This window comes from Galeopterus variegatus, unplaced genomic scaffold (assembly GCF_000696425.1).
Source record: "Galeopterus variegatus unplaced genomic scaffold, G_variegatus-3.0.2 Scaffold608, whole genome shotgun sequence".
Taxonomy (NCBI): Eukaryota; Metazoa; Chordata; class Mammalia; order Dermoptera; family Cynocephalidae; genus Galeopterus; species Galeopterus variegatus.
Genome location: NW_007726719.1, coordinates 411,642 through 430,731, shown reverse-complemented (window position 1 = coordinate 430,731; position 19,090 = coordinate 411,642). Strand labels below are relative to the sequence as shown.

At 38.6% G+C, this 19,090-nt stretch overlaps 1 protein-coding gene across 14 annotated transcripts in view; it reads right to left on the bottom strand.

The window, feature by feature from the left end:
• The window catches only part of PHF21A (PHD finger protein 21A), a 169,756-nt gene that overhangs the window by 19,909 nt on the left and 130,757 nt on the right, over positions 1 to 19,090 (bottom strand). For all 14 annotated transcript variants that reach the window (XM_008570500.1, XM_008570513.1, XM_008570511.1 and 11 more), the window contains 3 exons: positions 17,835 to 17,924; positions 13,933 to 14,226; positions 2,177 to 2,275 (listed from right to left, as the gene is read on the bottom strand). In XM_008570500.1, coding sequence (XP_008568722.1) covers positions 2,177 to 2,275; positions 13,933 to 14,226; positions 17,835 to 17,924 — 483 coding nt within the window. The remainder of the gene's footprint in view (positions 1 to 2,176; positions 2,276 to 13,932; positions 14,227 to 17,834; positions 17,925 to 19,090) is intronic.

The window sequence follows — 19,090 nt, the reverse complement described above, 5'->3', positions numbered from 1 at the left end:
TCGCGCCCGTACCGGACCGGGACCAGCAACGGGATCGCAACCCTCGGTGCTGCGCCCGTACCTCGCTCAGCCAGCGAGCGGCCGGTCTATATGTGGGATCTGAACCCTCGGCGGGAGCGCCACCGTGCTCCCAAGTGGCGCCCTGTAGCAGTGCGCCACCGGGCCGGCCCCAGCCAGGGTACTTTGATAAGAAAAAGTAATCTTAGACTTGCTGCCCATTTTTTTTACACTGCATGTTGAAATGGCATACATTTTGTGGTTGCCAATGAACCACAACATTCCTAATTTTCATTATTCCCTCAAAATATAATCAAGATCAGAAGGCTGTCCACCAACTGCGCTGTGTTAGTAAAGCCGTGTATGGACTGACATTCAGATGCATCCTCTTCTAATCAAACAACAGCACCTTCTTGGCCACTCACATCCAACTTGTCTTTCCCAGTCCAGATCAAACTCACAAAATAATTGTTAAATACAAAAAAAACCTTCCTCTCTTGTCAAGGAACAGATTTTCAATGATAGGCAGAATAAAAAAATTTCATAAACTTTTGTCTCATATATATATATACCCCATGTATGCCAAGAGCTATTTACTCTATGGCAGTGATTCTGTCCAACTAGAAGGTGAAATATCTGCTACTACCCATGATGGTACTTGCTTGCCCACCATGTGTGCCACTGACATAAGACATCTTTCAGTTTCTCTTGATAAGAAAATTTTGCTAATAGTGTTCTCTATTTTTCCTCCTGTAAGCATAATACTTGTCACTAATTCTGTGGATGATTTTACAAATTTCTCAGCAATTTGTGTGACCAGTACTTCTTTTTGGCTCAAGTTTTAGGCACTTCTCTAAAGATACAATTAAAAATTAATTTATTTCATACATGTTTTAGAAAAACCTGGACTGGCTCAATAAATCATTGCTTTTTTAAAAAAATGACATGAAGCTTTGATGGCTTCAAGCCACTATTTGACATGGTTTCATTACAAAGAAAGCACTAAGGATAGGGAAAAATAGATTACTGATCTAATAAAATTCAACTATCAGATATTCATCATCATATTAACTGTCTATGTTTTTCTTTTATAGCTGCTTGTGCATAAGAATCAAATTTAAAAATTGTCTTGTCTAAGGACATACAGATTCACATTCTGTATTTGTACCAGGATCACGTTTGCTACTTATGTTTATAATTCTATTCTAAGTTGTAGTATAGATGTTACTATTTTCAACTCTGCTTTTATACTTCTATAAACTACTTTTGAGCTTCTAATTCATTTGGGACCTGGGGTTCTAATACAATACAATGGTAATAACAAAAATGCACATTTAACAACTATAATCCACACAGGTTGAGCATCCAAAATGCTTGGGACCAGAAGTGTTTCAAATTTTGGATTTAGGAATATTTGCATTATTCTTACTGGTTGAGCATCCCCTAATATGAAAACCCAAAATCCAAAATGTTCTAATGAGCATTTCTCCTTTGAGCATCAGGTAGGCACCCGAAAAGTTTCAAATTTTGGAGCACTTAGAATTTTGAGTTTTATAGACATTAGCTGAATGAACTGGACATCTTATAAATGTTGGTTAAGACAAAGGTAACATAATAATCATTAGAACGTAATGGGAGAGCTGAGAAAATTATCACAGATCTTACATTTCAAATTTGTAACATGTACATGAACAACATCTTTTCAAAACGTTTCCTTTAAAACACCTGAAATGGGGGCCGGCCCGGTGGCGCACTGCTACAGTGCACCGCTTGGGAAGTGCGGCGACGCTCCCGCCGAGGGTTCGGATCCCACATACAGACCGGTTCCCGCTCACTGGCTGAGCGAGGTGCGGGAGCAACACCGAGGGTTGCGATCCCTTGCCGGTCCGGTCCGGTACGGGCGCGACACTGAGGATTGCGATCCGTTGCCGGACACGAAAAAAGACAAAAAGGGAAAAAAAAAAAACACCTGAAATGCCTATGTGCCAGACCATGGACCCCCAGGACCACACTATTAAGAAATCTGCCCTAGACCTGCCTGACTTGGCAAAAACATTGTTAAATAATAAGGAGGCACAAGAGAAGGAACATCAAGTGATTCAGAGAGCAGGTATCCCTCCTAGTATGTGAGAATAAACTGCACATAGACTGAGCCATGACTTTGGAGAGGTGAGCCTACCTGAGGATTCTCTTCCCGTTTTGGTTTGGGTACAGCAGGTGGGGTGATGGTACGGCTCTCTGTTTGTTTCTCATCTGTTTCTGTGTGAGATTTAACTGTCTAGGAGAGAAAAATTAAATAAAAATTGAGAATTCATTTTTTATTAAAAGAAGGAAAACAAATAGCAGTTTAACTGTAGCCAACAAGAAACAGAAGAATATATTCATATTTGGAACATATTAACAAAGAAATTAATATAGTAGATTTCACTGGGGGGAGGAATGTAAAGCCCCAGTTGAAGTTATTAAATTACATAACTACAGAAAATATGAATCTGTAAGCACAACACCCTAAATTATACAAAAATATAAATCCTTGGTTTAATTCCTATGCAAGAAAGTACTTCAAAAAGTTTGTGGAAAAAAAAAGAATTAAAAGATAATATGAATCTATAAACTTTTTTTTTCTAATTTTATTTTATTTTATTTTACTTCTCAAAATACATTGTACTTGATTTTCACACCCCTTTACCCGTTCCTCTCCACCACCTCCCGTCCCCCCAACCCCCTCATATAAAAATAAAATACAGACTCTATCTCTGATTTCAATGTATTTTAGGATGGGGGGGATAGTTTCCCAGAACCAAGCCCACTGTTGTTATACACAGGTCAAGCTCAAGTCCACAGCATACTTAAGATCTGAATGATGTTGAAAGCATCTTATATACATACACTTCCATTTCAGAACAATTCCAATCATAATCTAAGAGATACTGCAGAACTACCCTTACTTAGGATATTTAAAATCTGCCTATAACATTTATTAGAGGAGAGATGTAATTGCCAAGGAAGGGCCATCTTGCAAGAGGTTGACATCCTGATTACTCCCAACCCCTTCTTCCAGAAGCACTCACTCAGAGAAGGAATATCAGCTGCGTTACTGTCTTCAAGCAAACGGTAGCTAGCATATTGGTAGCCTGGGCTTGCATTACTATTCTTACCATGACTCAATGCCTAATTCACTTTATAAAGCCCTTTGTAAATATTAAAGTGCTTTTAGAACAGTGGATATAAAACTGGATATAAAACACAAGCCTAATTAACTTTTTCAAAATTTAAAAAAATGTGGGTATAGTAGTCTTTTCATATGGCAACAAGTAATTAAATAAATGAGAATGAAACTGCCTGATTATTGATGGGCAGGAACCAAGTGAAAAACTTGATGTCCTATAAACAGGACAACCAAAGTTCTCAAAAATCATTATGCTGTACAATATTTTAGTAGATCTGAAAAACTAACACAAGCACAAAGATCTTTCACTTTCTCTCTTGGCCATTTCTACATTTTCCTTCTGTTTTTCACATTATTACATTAGGAAAGCATAAGCATCTGACTCATCAATACTGTGGCAACTACTACTGTGGGGCACCATGCTGCCTTGCACTTTTTTTTTTCTGCTTGCATCCTGCCATATTTCCCTCTCTATAATAGAAGCTACTCATAAGTGGGAATTGTTGTACACATCCCTTTACACCTCTTTGTACCTCATGCAGAGCAAGTCTACAGCAAAGAGCTAACTGATCTTTTGACTGAGAAATATGACCTACCAGGAGAATCACTCATCTCCCACCCGCACCCCCCTTCTCTCTCTCTCTCTCTCTCAAACACAGTTTTTAACCAAAAAGGACACATTTCCTCCATAAAACAAACCACCAATGGGAAAGTAGTTTATAGTGACATTTTAAAGGTCCTAGATGCTTATTTTCATGGCTCTTTGAATGTGGAAGGACAGAAGTATAAGGGAGAAGGGAGAGGAGAAGGTCAACTATAAGGGTTTGCTGCTCCATTCCAAGGCTGTGTGAAGCTCCTTGGAATCTCTCACTCCCATTTCTTAGGCTGAGTAAGCACTTAGTAGCAACGCCTCTAGGGAAGAGAAAATCAATCCCTCTCCACAAAGGGATCGCCATGGTCCAAATTTCCCTGTCTTATGCAAGAAGAGTACAATTATCTCAGTGTTAGATAAAGAATACCAAAGAGCATCCAAATAAATAAATAAAATAATCAAAACTTTGGGGGAGGGGATGTCTTTCTCTCATGGATCTCCTCTTGCTCTGGGGGAAGCCAGCTGCCATGTTTTGAGCAGCACTATGGAGAGGCCCAAGTGGTGAGGAACTGAACCTCCTGCCAACAGCCAGGGAAGAAGTGAAGCCTGTCAACAACCAAGTGACTCAGCTCAAAAGTGATTATTATCCAGCTCCAGTTGAGCCTTGAGATGACTGCAGCCCTGGCCAACTAGTTTGACTGCAAACTTGTGAGGGACCTTGAGCCAGCATCTACCAGCTAAGCTGCAGACCAGACAGAAGGCAGTGAGATGACATATTTAAGGTACTGAAAGGAAAAAAACCAACTATCAACCACAAATTCTATATCCTGCAAAACTATTCGTCAAAAATGAGGGAGAAGGGCTGGCCGGTAAGTTCAGTTGGTTATAGTGTGGTGTTACAACACCAAGGTCAAGGGATTTGATCCCGTACTGGCCAGCTCCCCACCTCAAAAAAAAAAAAAAAAAAAGAAGTATAAATTAAGATATTCCCAGATAAACAAAAGCTCAGATGTTCACTGAGAGTATACATGCCCTAAAAGGAATGCTTTAGGCTGACATGAAAAGACACTAGATGGTAACTGGAAGTCATCTGAAGAAATAAGGACTCCAGTAAACGTAACTACAAAGATAAATATGAAAGCTAGTATTAATATATTTTTGATTTTTAACTTCTCTTTTTTTTCTATATGACTTAATAAATAAATGCATAAAACAATAATTATAAATCTATGTTAGTGGGCACAAAATGTATAAACATGCAATTTGTTACAATAACAACATAATGAGGGGGTACAGAGCTGTATAAGAGGAGTTTTTGTATATTGTTGAATCTAAGCTGGGATCAATTCAAACTAGATTGTTAAAAATGTATAACTGTAGGGCCGGCCCGGTGGCACACTCAGTAGAGTGCGGCGCTTGGGAGTGCGGCGCTTGGGAGTGCGGCGGCGCTCCCGCCAAGGGTTCGGATCCCATATAGAGACTGGTCCGCTCACTGGTTGAGTGCGGTGTGGGCGCAACACTGAGGGTTGCGATCCCGTTGCCGGTCGCGGTACGGGCGTGACACCGAGGGTTGCAATCCCGTTACCGGTCACGAAAAAAGACAAAAAGGAAAAAAAAAAATTTATAACTGTAATCCCCATGGCAACCATGGGGAAATAAAAAAATAATTCAAATATATATAGAAAAGAAAATGAAGAAAGCATGAAAACAGTACACTAGGGAAAAAAATCAACGCAAAAAAGTTACTGGTGGAAAAATTGTGAAACCAAAAAAGACAAAAGATACACAGAAAACAAATAGTGAAATGTCATACGTCCTTCCTTCCTTATCAGTAATCACTTTAAATGTAACTGGATTAAACTCACTAATTAAAAGACTGAGAGTGGCAGAATGAACAAAATACATGATCCAACTATATGCTGTCTGCAAAAGACTCATTTTAGAGTGATATGAGATACAAAAGGTTAAAAGTGAAAGGATGGAAAAAGATATTTCATGCAAATAGTGACCAAAAGAGCACAAAGATGGCCATACTACTACCAGAGAAAATTGACTTGAAGTCAAAAATTGTTACAAAAGACAATGAAGGTCATTATATATTGAGAAAAGGCTCACTTCCCAATGAAGATGTAACTATTATAAACATATGCACCAAACAACAGAGCCCCAAAATATATGGAGGGAATATTTATAGAACCGAAGAGAGGAATAGACAGTACTACAATAATAGTTGGAGGTTTCAATACCCTGCTTTAAATATGGATAACACATGTAGACAAAATATTGGGAGAGCATGGTGCTGGCAATGCCAAGCTCCTCACAGGTTTGGATCCCTGTACCTGCCAACCACCAAAAAAAAAAAAAAAGAAAGATTAATAAGGATATACAGGATTTGAACAACACTATAAACCAACTAGACCTCACAGACATATAAAGAATACTCCATTCAACAACAGCATACACATTTTTCTCAAGTGTACATGAAACATTCTCCAGGACAGACCATATGTTAGGACATAGAACAAAATCTTAATAAATTTAAAAAGACTGAAATCATACAAAGTATCTTCTCTGATCACAATGGAAAGAACCCAGAAATCAATAAATAAAGGAAAACTGAAAACTTCACAAGTTTGTGGAAATTAAACAACATACTCTTAACCAATGGATCAAAGAAGCAATCACTAGAGAAATTAGATAATACTTTGAGAGAAATGAAACAAAAAACACAACATACCAAAACTTATGTGATGTAGTGAAAGCAGTGCTCAGAGGGAAATTTAGAGCTGTTAACAGTCTACGTTAAAAAAGAAGAAAGATCTCAAATCAATACTTTAACTTTACACCTTAAAAACTAGAAAAAGAATTAAACCCAAATTTAGCAGCAGAAAGAAAACAATAAAGAGTGGAGATAAATGAAATAGAGAACAGAACAATAATCAATAAAAGCAAAAAATGATTCTTTTAAAAGATCAGCAAAATTAGCAAACCCTTAGTCAGAGTAAGAAAAAAAGGGAGAAGACACTAATAACTAAAATGAAAAATGAAAATCCCCATACCAGCCAGTTGCCAAAAAAAAAAAGGTGGGGACATTACTACCAATCTTACAAAAATAAAGATCATAAGAGAATACACTAATTATAGGCCAACAAATCAGATAACACAAGTGATGGACAAATTCCTAGAAACATACACATTACCAAAATTGACCCAAGAAAAATAGAAAATAACAACAGATCTGCAACAACAGAAGAAAATGAAATAGTAATCAAAATCCTCCCCAAAGAGAAAAAGTACAGGACCAGATAACTTCATTAGTGAATTCTACCAAACATTGAAAGAAAAATTAGCACCAGTCCTTCTTAAACTCTTCCAAAAAAAAAGAATCCTAACTCATTTTATAAAGCCAGCATTACTCTGATACCAAAGCCAAGGACACCACAAAAATAAAGAATTAGAGACCAATATCCCTTATAAATATAGATGCAAAAATACTCAACAAAAACTAGCAAACTGAATCCAACAGAATATTAAAAGGATGATACACCATGACAAAGCTGGATTTATCCCAGGAATGGAAAGGTGGTTCAACATAACAAAATCAATGTAATATACCACATTAATAGAACCAAGGGAGGGGGGGGACACATGATCTTCTCAGTTGGTGTAGGAAAAAATCTGTCAGAATCCAACACCCCCTCTATTTACAATAGCCAAGATATGGAACCAACCTAAATGTCAATCGATGGATGACTGAATAAGGAAAATGTGGTATATATACACAATGGAATACTACTCAACCATAAAAATGAATAAAATTCTGCCATTCGCAGCAACATGGACTAGCCTGGAGAAAATTACGTTATGTGGAATAAGCCAAGAACAGAAAGAAAAATACCTCATGTCCTCACTCATAAATGGGAGGGAGGGAGGGAGGGAGGGAAGGAAGGAAAGAAGGAAGGAACAAAGGATGGAAGGAAGGGAGGCTGACCACAATAAAACATTAACTTTCAGGAGAGAACAGACCTATAGTTACTAGAGCTGGGAAAGGTGAGTGGGAGGGGGGTTAGGGAGTAATTGAGTAAGGGACATAAAGTATAATTACAATTTGTAATGATGAACATGGTAATAATATTGATTTCATCATCACATACTGTACACAAATATTGCTAGTTAACTCTGTACCCGATAAATATGTATAATCAATTGTTTCAATTCAAAAACTAAACTAAAATAAAATAAATTTCCTGACATCAAAAAAAATCCAACATCCCACCATACACACAAAAAAGGTAAGTATGTGAGGAGATGGATATGTTACAGCTTGACTGCAGTAATCATGTCCCTATGAATATGTATATCAAACCATCATACTGTATAATTAAATATATACAATTTCTAGTTTTAGAAAATCCAACACCCATTCGTGATAAAAACACTCAGAAAACGAAGAATGGAAGGGAACTTCCTCAACTTTGTAAGGAGCATTTATGAAAAACCACAGCTAACACCTTACTCAATGGTGAATCACTAAAAGCTTTCCCCCTGAGATCAGGAATAAGACAAGGATGTTCACTTTTACCACTGCTATTCAACATGATAGTGGAAGTTGTAGCCAGAGCAATTAGGCAAACTAAATCTCTATTTGCAGATGACATGATCCTACATAGAGAAAATCTCAAAGAATCCGCAAAACTAGTAGAGCTAATAAACAAATTCAGCAAAGTTTCAGGGTATGAGATCAAGTCAAAAATCAGCTATGTATCAACTATGCATCAAAGGACAGTATCAAGAAAGTGAAAAGATAACCTATGGAATGGGAGAAAGTATTTGTAAATCATATATCCAAAAAGGTCTAGTATCCAGTTGATAAAAAGTACTCTTATAGGGCTAGCCCATGGCTCACTTGGGAGAGTGTGGTGCTGATAACACCAAGGCCACGGGTTCGGATCCCTATATAGGGATGGCCAGTTAGCTCACTTGGGAGAGCGTGGTGCTGACAACACCAAGTTGAGTGTTAAGATCCCCTTACCGGTCATCTTCTAAGGAAAAAAGAAAAAAGGAAAAAAAAAAAATAAAGAAGTACTCTTACAACTCAAAAACACGAAGAGAAACAACCCAATTTAAAAACTGGCAAAGGATTTGAACAGATATTTCTCCCAAGAAGATATACAAATGGCCAACAAGCACATGAAAAGATGCTCAACATCACTGGTCTTTAGGGAAATGCAAATAAAAATCACAATGCCATTCTACCTCACACTCACTAGAATGGCTATAAACAAAACAAAAAGGGAAAATAATAAGTGTTGGCAAGGATGTGGAGAAAATGGAATGCTCATTGCTGCTGGGAATGAAAAATGATTAAGTGGAAAACAGTTTTGGCAGTTCCTCAAAAAGTTGCATAGAATTACCATATGCCCCCAGCAATTCCATTCCTAAATATCCAAAAGAATTGAAAACAGGTATTCATACAAATGTTGTACATGAATGTTCATAGCAGTACTATTCACAATAGTCAAAAGATGGAAACAACCATCAACAGATGAACAGATAAATTGTGGCATATACATTCAATGGAATATTATTCAGCAATTAAAAAGGAAGGAAGCACTAATACATGTTATGATGTGAGCAAACCTCAAAAACATTATGCTTAGGGAAAGAAGCCACACACAAGAGGTCATATATTGTATTATCCTATTTATATGAAATACCCAGAATAGGTAAATCTATAGAGACAGCAGACTGATGATTGCCAGGGCAAGGTGAGTGAAAAGTAACCACTTAATGGATACTGGGTTTTATTTTGGGGTAATGAAAATGTTTTGGAACTAGACAGAGGTAGTGGTTGCACAACACTGTGAATGTACTAAATGCCACTGAATCATTCACTTTAAAATGATTAATTTTATGTGATGTGAATTTCACTTCAATTAAAAAAAACACACATTAGGTTAGGAAACAAAAAGATCAATTAATCTAAATGTTTGGTCTCTATCAAAGATTATAAGCCATTATCCAGAGTTGAAGCTGCCCTGCAGGGCCGGCCCGTGGCTCACTCGGTAGAGTGCGGTGCTGATAACACCAAGGCCGCGGGTTCGGATCCTATATAGGGATGGCCGGTTTGCTCACTGGCTGAGCGTGGTGCTGACAACACCAAGCCAAGGGTTGAGATCCCCTTACCCTGAGCGTGGTGCTGACAACACCAAGCCAAGGGTTGAGATCCCCTTACCCTGAGCGTGGTGCTGACAACACCAAGCCAAGGGTTGAGATCCCCTTACCGGTCATCTTTATATAGGAAGAAAAAAAAAAAAGAAGCTGCCCTGCAGATGTTATTTTTTTGCCTACATGGTGTTTAAACAGTTACCAGGATTTTTAAAACTAGGCAACTCTTCAAAACATCTGGATTTCAGGCTTTCTTTGAAGAAGTCTCCATATGATAAAAATTGGTTATTCCCAATAGGCAGCTGCTTCCTTGAGATGGAGCATATAACTTCGCAGTTTACCACAGTCTCTTCCACTTTCTATTGTCAATTATTATCACGCTTTTCTTACTTATAATTCTAAAGAGGAACTGAGGCTAAAAGCGGGATATCTCTTGTACTCATATCCCATTGAAAGTGGAAAAATAAAAAGTCCACTTGTTTACTCTCAGCCTGCTTTGCTAACTTACATTTCCTGCTTCGCTCCATAGCTATTTGAATTTGGTCCTCCTGTTCTTTTTGGTATTATAAAAGACAGAATCCAAAAACTCGGACGAGTCTAGAACTAGGTTAAGCATTTAAACCCTGAATTTCAAATTTACCTTCTGAGACCAGGCTACGTGAAAAATGAAAGTTAGGCATCTGCAAACAAACAAATGTCCAAACAGTTCTGTTAATCAAGGTTACATAAATTTGGATTTAATGCAAAGCAAAATTGTTTGATCTTTTAGATCTGTTTTCCCTGCTAGGCATCAGTATTATAATGGGGGAAGGGGAGTCATCGGTTCAGGTATACTAACAGAAAAGACTTGAATTTGAGAATAATACATTGTATAATATTTTCGTCTTGTAAGTACTCCTTTTAGAAAAGAATACTGTTCAGGTTCCTGTAAAAATATATATATAGAAGTGGAGGTCTGGTGGCAATCTGGCACTTTTTCCACACAGAAACCCTGGATTTTTTCCAATAGTTTATCCTTGGGGACATAACCCTTTGTTGCAGAGTATGGAGTGAAGCGAAGAAGAACTGACCATAATTCCCAAGAACTAATTCTGCATCAGGCACAGTCTAATGGACTTTAAATATTTTATCTCATTTCACCAAGAAGTGTTAGCCCCTATTTTGTACAGTGCGGGAGAGGGCAAGGACACAAAAGGAAGAGGTGTGGGGAATATAACTTAAGTTTCTCTGGCTTCATTTACTTTTCTGTCTAAGATATGTCTTTAGCCTCAAAGCTCTTTAAACCCTACCATTCATTTTCTCAGAGCCACAATGTAATATGGCTTCTAATAAGGGGTAAGACAGGGGATCTCTTATCTGGAGTGGATAAGGAAGTTTGTTATGTCTGCCAGGGCAAAAGAAATGAGACTACTGTTGTATAACTAGCATTGCCTTCTCCCTTTCTAATGCCAATGTGGGAGGCCAATGGAGCTATACAATTTGTTATGTTTCCTTCCTTGGAGGTAGAGCCTCACTCAGTGCCTGCTCCAAATGCACTAGAGACTGGGCTCCATGAGGGTAAAGGCTTTGATTTATCCACCCTTGTATACAGATACCATGTAGCTACCGCTTAGCAAGTTTTTATTAAATGAATGATGTTATCACCCTAAAGGAAATAGCAGAAAGCAGAAAAGAACCCATGAGGCTGGGTCATATAGAGAACGTTAGACACAGATTTGATAACTCTATGAATAGGCTGTAAGTGGTACTTTCATGGCTACATATTTACATTGTTTTTACTCTTAGCTCATCTATGAGATCTCTTAATGGCTATAAATGTGATATTGGAAATAAAACATAAAATAGAAAAGAAGGATAGTAGAAAGATCTGAAGTAAGAGAATTCTGACAATGGAATCTAGTCTAAGGAGACTCCCTGCTGACCAGGCTTGGTAATCTGTAAGACCATTATGCCAGGAAGCCTGCCAAACTAAAATAGCAATGACTAGATTCCTCTATTAGATCAAAAAGAAGACAGACCATGGAATTTACTGCTACGAAAAAAAATTTTTGTTTTTATTCTTAAGAATTCATGGATATCTAAAATAAAAAGCTTTATCAACATAAAAGCCAGGACATGAAAAACGCTCATGATCTATTAGGTGGAAAAAAAGCAAGCTACAAAATAATATATAGATTGACTTGGTTTTTTGCTTTAAAAATGTGTTAGCATATGGATAAAAATATCTGGACAAATGTACTGTAAACAGTTAATAGCAATTAACTATTGGGGGTAAAATTATGGAAGAGTTTACTTTATAGATCATAGGGGACAGCACTTTCTACAACTTATATTTTTGTAAGGTTTGAATTAATTTTTAAAATGAACATGTATCCAGGGCCGGCCTGTGGCTCACTCGGTAGAGTGCGGTGCTGATAACACCAAGGCCACGGGTTCGGATCCTATATAGGGATGGCCGGTTTGCTCACTGGCTGAGCGTGGTGCTGACAACACCAAGCCAAGGGTTGAGATCCCCTTACCGGTCATCTTTTAAAAAAAAAAAAAAAAAAGTTAACATGTATCCAGTTAGCTCAGCTGGTTAGAGTGCAGCCTTGTTAACACCAAGGTCAACGGTTCGGTTCCCCATACCGGCCAACCACCCAAAAAAAAAAAAAAAAAGAACACATATTACTTTGTAATCAGGAAAAAATGTAAAAATAAAACTAAACAAATAATTTTTGTCTCCTAAAAATATCTTTATCAAAAAAGAGGTCAAAGAGACATAATATTTGGCAATCTAAAATGGTGTTGTAAAACTACATTTTGTAGAACACTAATGCTCCTCAGAGGTTTTCTGACAGCCAGCACAAGACATGAGGTAGATGATATCCAAACATGTCCCCACCCAAACTCCTAAGCTTGAGCATTTGACTTTCAATATTATAATACTAAAGTTCTGATCTAAAACTTCTGATCTAAAATATGGGTAAGTTGCTTATTTCTGAATGTTCCTAAAGGCACTTCCTGGAGTTTGAGCAGGCTCCCTAGGAAGAGAGATGTGTTCTGTGTTTTCTGAGCACAAGATTTTGGTACCTAGCTTCTCTGAGTGTAAGGTCTGCTGCATTTATGAACTCCCTGGGTAGAAGACCTAGTGCTCTATGCATAAGATTCCTCTGTTCAAGAAGGCCAAGGCAGCAAGAAGCCTTTTCATTCCCCACAATCTGGCCAGCCTCTCTGAATCATGTTCTGCCATCCAGAAGTAAAAGATTCAGGATCACCAGAGACTATTTTCAGATGAATGAGAAGTCAAGCCTGGGCAATCAAAGAAAGGATGCTTTTCTTTGCAAAATTCTTGTCATCACTGGTCTTTTTAAAAATAGGATATGGTGACTGCCTACAAATCCTTATTATTTTTAAAGGTCTTTCTGCTAAAGGACCTAAGTATTTTGGAGGTTACCTATATTTCTCTAGCCTCATTTTTTAAGAGCAAATCTGACTTCAGAAAATATAAATGGGAGGTTTAAATATTTGAGCTAAAATGTTTCCTCTAGAGTTAAAATAATGCTTTTTAGCAATTGTTATTTTTTTGTTTGGTTCTTCAATATCTGAAATAATCAAGGAAAATCTTTGAAACGAAACCCCTTTCCCTGTTTTGTTTATTCTTCCTGACTTTCATAGTTACCCCCTCATCTGGATTCTTACTGGGCTGAAACTAATATGGCATTTTCTGTTTACTACTTCATCTGTGCTTCCCTATCTGTGAATTCTGCATCGGAACCAGCAGGGGGAGCTCACTCACATGGGAATCTAAACCCATTTATAAGGGGATAGTAAGAAAAGTGACCCAACTTTCTTTAGTAAGAACGAATCTTTTGCATGTGGATGAACTATCACATGATAAGCAATAGGTATTGACAATTGTGCTGAGATGAGGAGCCCTTGAGAATATGTATTTAGAGAGAGCCCAGCAGCCATATGCCTAAACTGCAAGACTACTGCCCAGAGCAGGTACACACACTGCCTGTACCTGTTTTTCAAGGCTTGGCTTGCTAAGCTGTACAGTTTGAGGTCCAGCGAGTCTGGTCCCTGGAGTAGCTATCACAATGCTGGTGAGCTGGGCCATGGGGAACGTTTTGGCTATGGTTGCAGTCTGCCCATTGACGACACGGACGGGGTGAATGGAATTCTGGGATGTGGGAAGGGTTGTGGGGGTGAACTTGGTCAGCATGACGGGCCTCTGGATAAGCTGAGGAGCTGCAAGCATGGGAGGAGGTGCTGGGGCAATAGGAATGTTATTCTGGGCCACAGGCTTGGGTCGAACCTATGGGGGAAAGAGAAAATAATTATTGTATTACGTAAAGAAACTTTTTAAGTCCTATAAGTCTAAGACATTGCTAAATCTTCCACACTATATATGTGAAATGGTATTTAATACAAATATTCATTAATGTTCACTTTGGTACTATTGATTCTCCAGATCTCAGGACATAAAATTTTATAAAAGACTCATCTGCTCTTAGGAGCTGATGCTACCCTGCAATGCAGTACTTAACGATTCTAAATCCTCAGCTTCCTCTCATATACAATGCTACCTCTTCAGGCTGAGGTCAAAGGCCTAATCCAGAGACTGATCCCATCCAGAACTTATGCCCAGTATGGTAATAATGTTGCCAATGGCCTTTATTCATATTCTAAATTTTTGCATATTCACAGCTTCATTCAGTTCACCCCCATTTCTGGCCCTTTAACACCCCATTCTTGACCATTCCTTCTCTAAGTGTCCTTCCTGTGCCCAATCCTAAATATATTTCTCAGGAAATTGTACTTGAATGCTTTTTCTTCCCAATATCCTCACTCTTCCTGAGAGCTCTCACCCATCCGATGGTTTCAATTACCACTTGTGTACTGAAGACTTTCACACTTTTACCTCCGGACCAGAGACATTTCTTGAACTTCAGAATCATATTCAGCTGCCTATCAGACACCCCTGCTTGGACATCTCATAAGAAATTCAAAATAGACATGTCTACAACTCATCAATTTCTTCCTCCAACCCTCTCTTCTTCATAAAATCACCCCAATAGATGGCTTTTTCTTGATAGACTTCAGAATCATTCTTGACACTTTCTACTCCACCTCTACTTCCTAAATACTTCTCAGATCTGTCTACTTTTATCCTCACTGCCACTACTCTAATTTATATTTAGCTTACTGAAACAGTGGGAAAAAATTGTAATTAAAACATGAGTTCAGACTTACCTGAGTTCAAACTCTAGTTCTATCACTATTTGTATAACCTCAGGCAACATACCTGATCTCTCTAAGCCAGTATTTTTCAAGCTTTTCAAACTGTGGCCCTGTGGGCAAAATCCTTTCCCCTTATGCATGAAGGTTTGACCTTCAGTTAACTCTCTAGCTCTGTTCCCCTGGAAACCCAATAAGGATAAGAATGTCAACTATGTTACTAGGCAACATTGCTTATGATTAAAATGACCCCTTATTGCTAAATCAAATCTGGATGGGGAGAACTATAAATACTTGACGGGACACCATGTTTTGGGCTTCCTTAAACTAGGTGACTCTTGTAACTTAGGTATGCACGTTGTGGGGACCTTGAAAGCCACGCCTATGGAACTATTACAAGATATATTGGCTCCTGTGGAGCATAAGGCTTCTATGCCAGTGCAGCTCTCCCACCATCCTAGATAAAGATCTCATTTCCTTACACCAGAGCTATCCCCAGACAGCTGTAGGGACTGCTGTATAGGAAGCTGTAAGGACTCCCATTGAAGAAAAATGTCTGATGCCATCCTGTTGGCAAGCTGTGGTTTCTGTTCTATATTGTTCCAAGTAGACTGGTACCAAGTGTGGCCCATAAGAGACTTGTGAGTCTGAATATCTGGCTGAACTTAAAATGACCCTGTGGTGGGTGCTACTGGCCCCATAGTAAGAATACATTTTACACTGTAATGAATATGAACCTATAGACATATATTTATATCTGTATAAAAAAAAAACTTCATGAAGTAGAGTACATAGTATGTGCTCTGTACTCAAGTATTTCCTATTATGTTCTATTCATTTTATTTAAAAACTCTGGTTACAATCCACTAAATTGATTTCACAGCCTACTAATGGGTCATGACCCACTGGACTAAGCCTTAGATTCCTTTCCTGAAAAGAGTAATACCTACTTTTATAGAACTGTTGTGAGGATCGTATTGCATGTAAAGTGCACAGCATAGTACCTGGTGTGTAGCAAGATTCTCTAAACATTAGCTATTATCATTATTGACAATGTCCTAACTGTTCTTCCTGCCCAGAGTCTTGTTCATCTCCAATCTGTTCTCTGCACAGTGGTAAGAGGGAATTTTCTTTCTTTTTTAGTTTTTTTGGTGGCTGGCTGGTATGAGAATCCAAACCCATGACACCTTGGTGTTACAAGGCTGTGTTCTAACCAAATGAGCTAACCGGCCAGCCTCATGGGAATTTTCTAAAACATAAATCTGATCACATCAAGTACTTGCTTAAAATGCTTTAATGGATCCCCACTACTGCTGGGATAAGGCCCACATTCCTACTCACCCTACAAGGTTCCAAAGGCTCTGGCCCCAATGGACTTCTCCAGCATCACCTCTAACCTTAGCCTGCATCAGCCACAGGGTCCTCTGTGTTCAGCTACAGCAAATCTCCTTTGGTTCCTTAAACTTACATGCATCCCTCCACCCCAGACCTGTATATATCCCCTGCCCCCTGCCTGGGACATTTTTATTCTCTCTGAAACTTTTGTCAGGCTAACTACCAGGATTTTAGGTCTCATACTGAACGATAACTCTTCAAGGAAACCTTGAAGAAACCTTTTCTAATACTTTTAAGGGCTGGTTGATTAGCTCAGTTGATTACAGTGCAGTGTTTGTAACACCAAGGTCAAGGGTTCAGATCTCTGCCCCCGACAGCCCCCCCCTGCCAAAAAAAAAAAAAAGGCTGGAAGTCCCTGCCATGTGTTCTCAGAAGACCCTGTACTTTTCATAATGAGCACTGTAATTGCCTGTACTGTATCTGAAGTGCTCTGAGGGCAAATCCATAGTGTTTAGTATAGTGTTAGGCTACCCAAGGAATTTCTTAATGGTTTGATAGATGACTGAACTCATCTTATCTCGTGTTAGCACTGCCCATCCCCTCCCCAGGCTATTCGGAAATCACTATACCACTGACCATAAAATTCTTTTTTCTTCTCTTTTTGCCTGAAACCTAGGGCCTCAGGTAGGAACTCTCAGCCTTCTACCAGATAAGTCACACCCCTCAAGGTCCACACTGGGTAATCCTGACATTCTGCCTTGAGAATGGTGAGGGTCAGCCTAACTGCTAGAAGACACACTCAGGAGAATATGGGCAAGCAGAGCTACTGGGGCCTAGGCTGAAAGTCCCTGTACAGTCCCCTAGCCTAAGACTTTATAAACAAGGCTTGCATTTAAGTATGATGCTTAATACTACCACTTTCCAAAATAGAACTGAATGGTTTCTACTGGTTAGTTTGGCTGTTGTTTCCTTTCCTACTTTTTTTGGCATACAAGAAAGAAATAAAAAGGGGTAATTGCATTCTTTCCCCCACTGCCAGGCAGGTTGTAGCTAAATTCTTCCAGAAAGTTAACAGTATAAGGTTTATAATAGTGTTATATTAATTGTTTTAAATTTAGGAAATTTTCCTTTTCTTATTCTTCCCCCTGCTACTGCCTTTGGTCATAGTTAATAAACTATGATAATAAAGTAAGCTTCTTTGTGGTGGAGAAATCAGTAGTCAGAATTTGTAGCTAAATAGGATCTGAATACAGATGAGCTGACAAGCCCCATTACAGGTTGCTTAGAAAGGGCCCGTGAGAATTTTTGTCCCAAATAACCCATCACTGAGCTTGTCACTGGTTTACTCACCTGTGGAAGAAAGTTTGGACGTGGAGTGAGTCTAGGAGGGGGAATAAACTGTGGTACTTTGATGGGCTGAGGAGGTGTTGCCTGAACCTGCTAAAAAATGAGAAAAAATAAATAAAACCAGAGAGAACAATCATTGTTCAATATCAAAGCTAGGCATTCTTAAAGTATTTCCAGCCTCACTATTCTCTGGATCAGACACTATTTTCTGCAAGCTTTCATTAGAGTTATACCATCTGAACTAACACTGTATTAAGAAATTTTTTTTACTCTTCCACCTGCTTTACCCTATAAAGTGAACCAACCACACTTCTGTTTCCTCACACACACCTAATGTAGAACATAGCAGGCTCAGCAATCTTAGACAATTTCCTCTGACACTCAAGAACTCTTGCACTTAGATTTTTTTAAAGTCAAGACTAGCCACAGTAAAGTCGAACATGCTGCCTGGCCAAATGGGCTTTTTCCTGATATTACAGCTTTACCTAACAGTGAACAACTTTATTCCTATAGAGAATTTTCTAAGTCCCAGCATCTGGCTGAATGATCTGGTTGCTTCTCTAAGAATTCCTGGGTAAGTGGCAAAACCTCACTTTATTACTCTCCAGTTTCACTCATCACTGGTCATCATTCCAAAGCACCAAGAGCTCTTAGCTGCCATTTTAAGAAGGAAAATTTACACCAAAATTTGGATATATTTCCCCCAAGTTTCTCAGAACATCAGTTTTCTAAACAGCTCAATCCTAGAAATCTCATGAACAATTCTTGTTCAAGTACTTCTTCCTTCAAGGGATCTTTTTTCTATTACAACTTGGACAATGACAGTGTTATTTTGTGGGTATCTTGAATATTTTTTAAGTGCTCCAACCAACTCCAGTACTTCCTGGGTGCAATCAATTTAAAGAGACAATGAACTAAAATAATTTACAGGGAGTTTTCCCCGAACCAGAAATATAGCACAAGAGAGTTTAAGCACTGAAGTTTCACAGGAAGGATGTGGATATGGTAGAGGGAAAGATAAATGAAACAGTGTGTATGCCTCTGTGAAGGACACCTTACCCCTAAACTCAAGTCACACTTTGACCTCAGATAATGCACTGAATTTGGTCCTTGGTGTCCTCTGTAGTTATTTGAGCAGACAGTAGAAATGTCATATTCTCTTGTCAGCCCCAATGGGGAATTGGTATGGAAACAGGATGATGGAAACAGAAATCCAGCAGGAGCCTAAAATGAATATACTCTACAAATGCATATCTTGA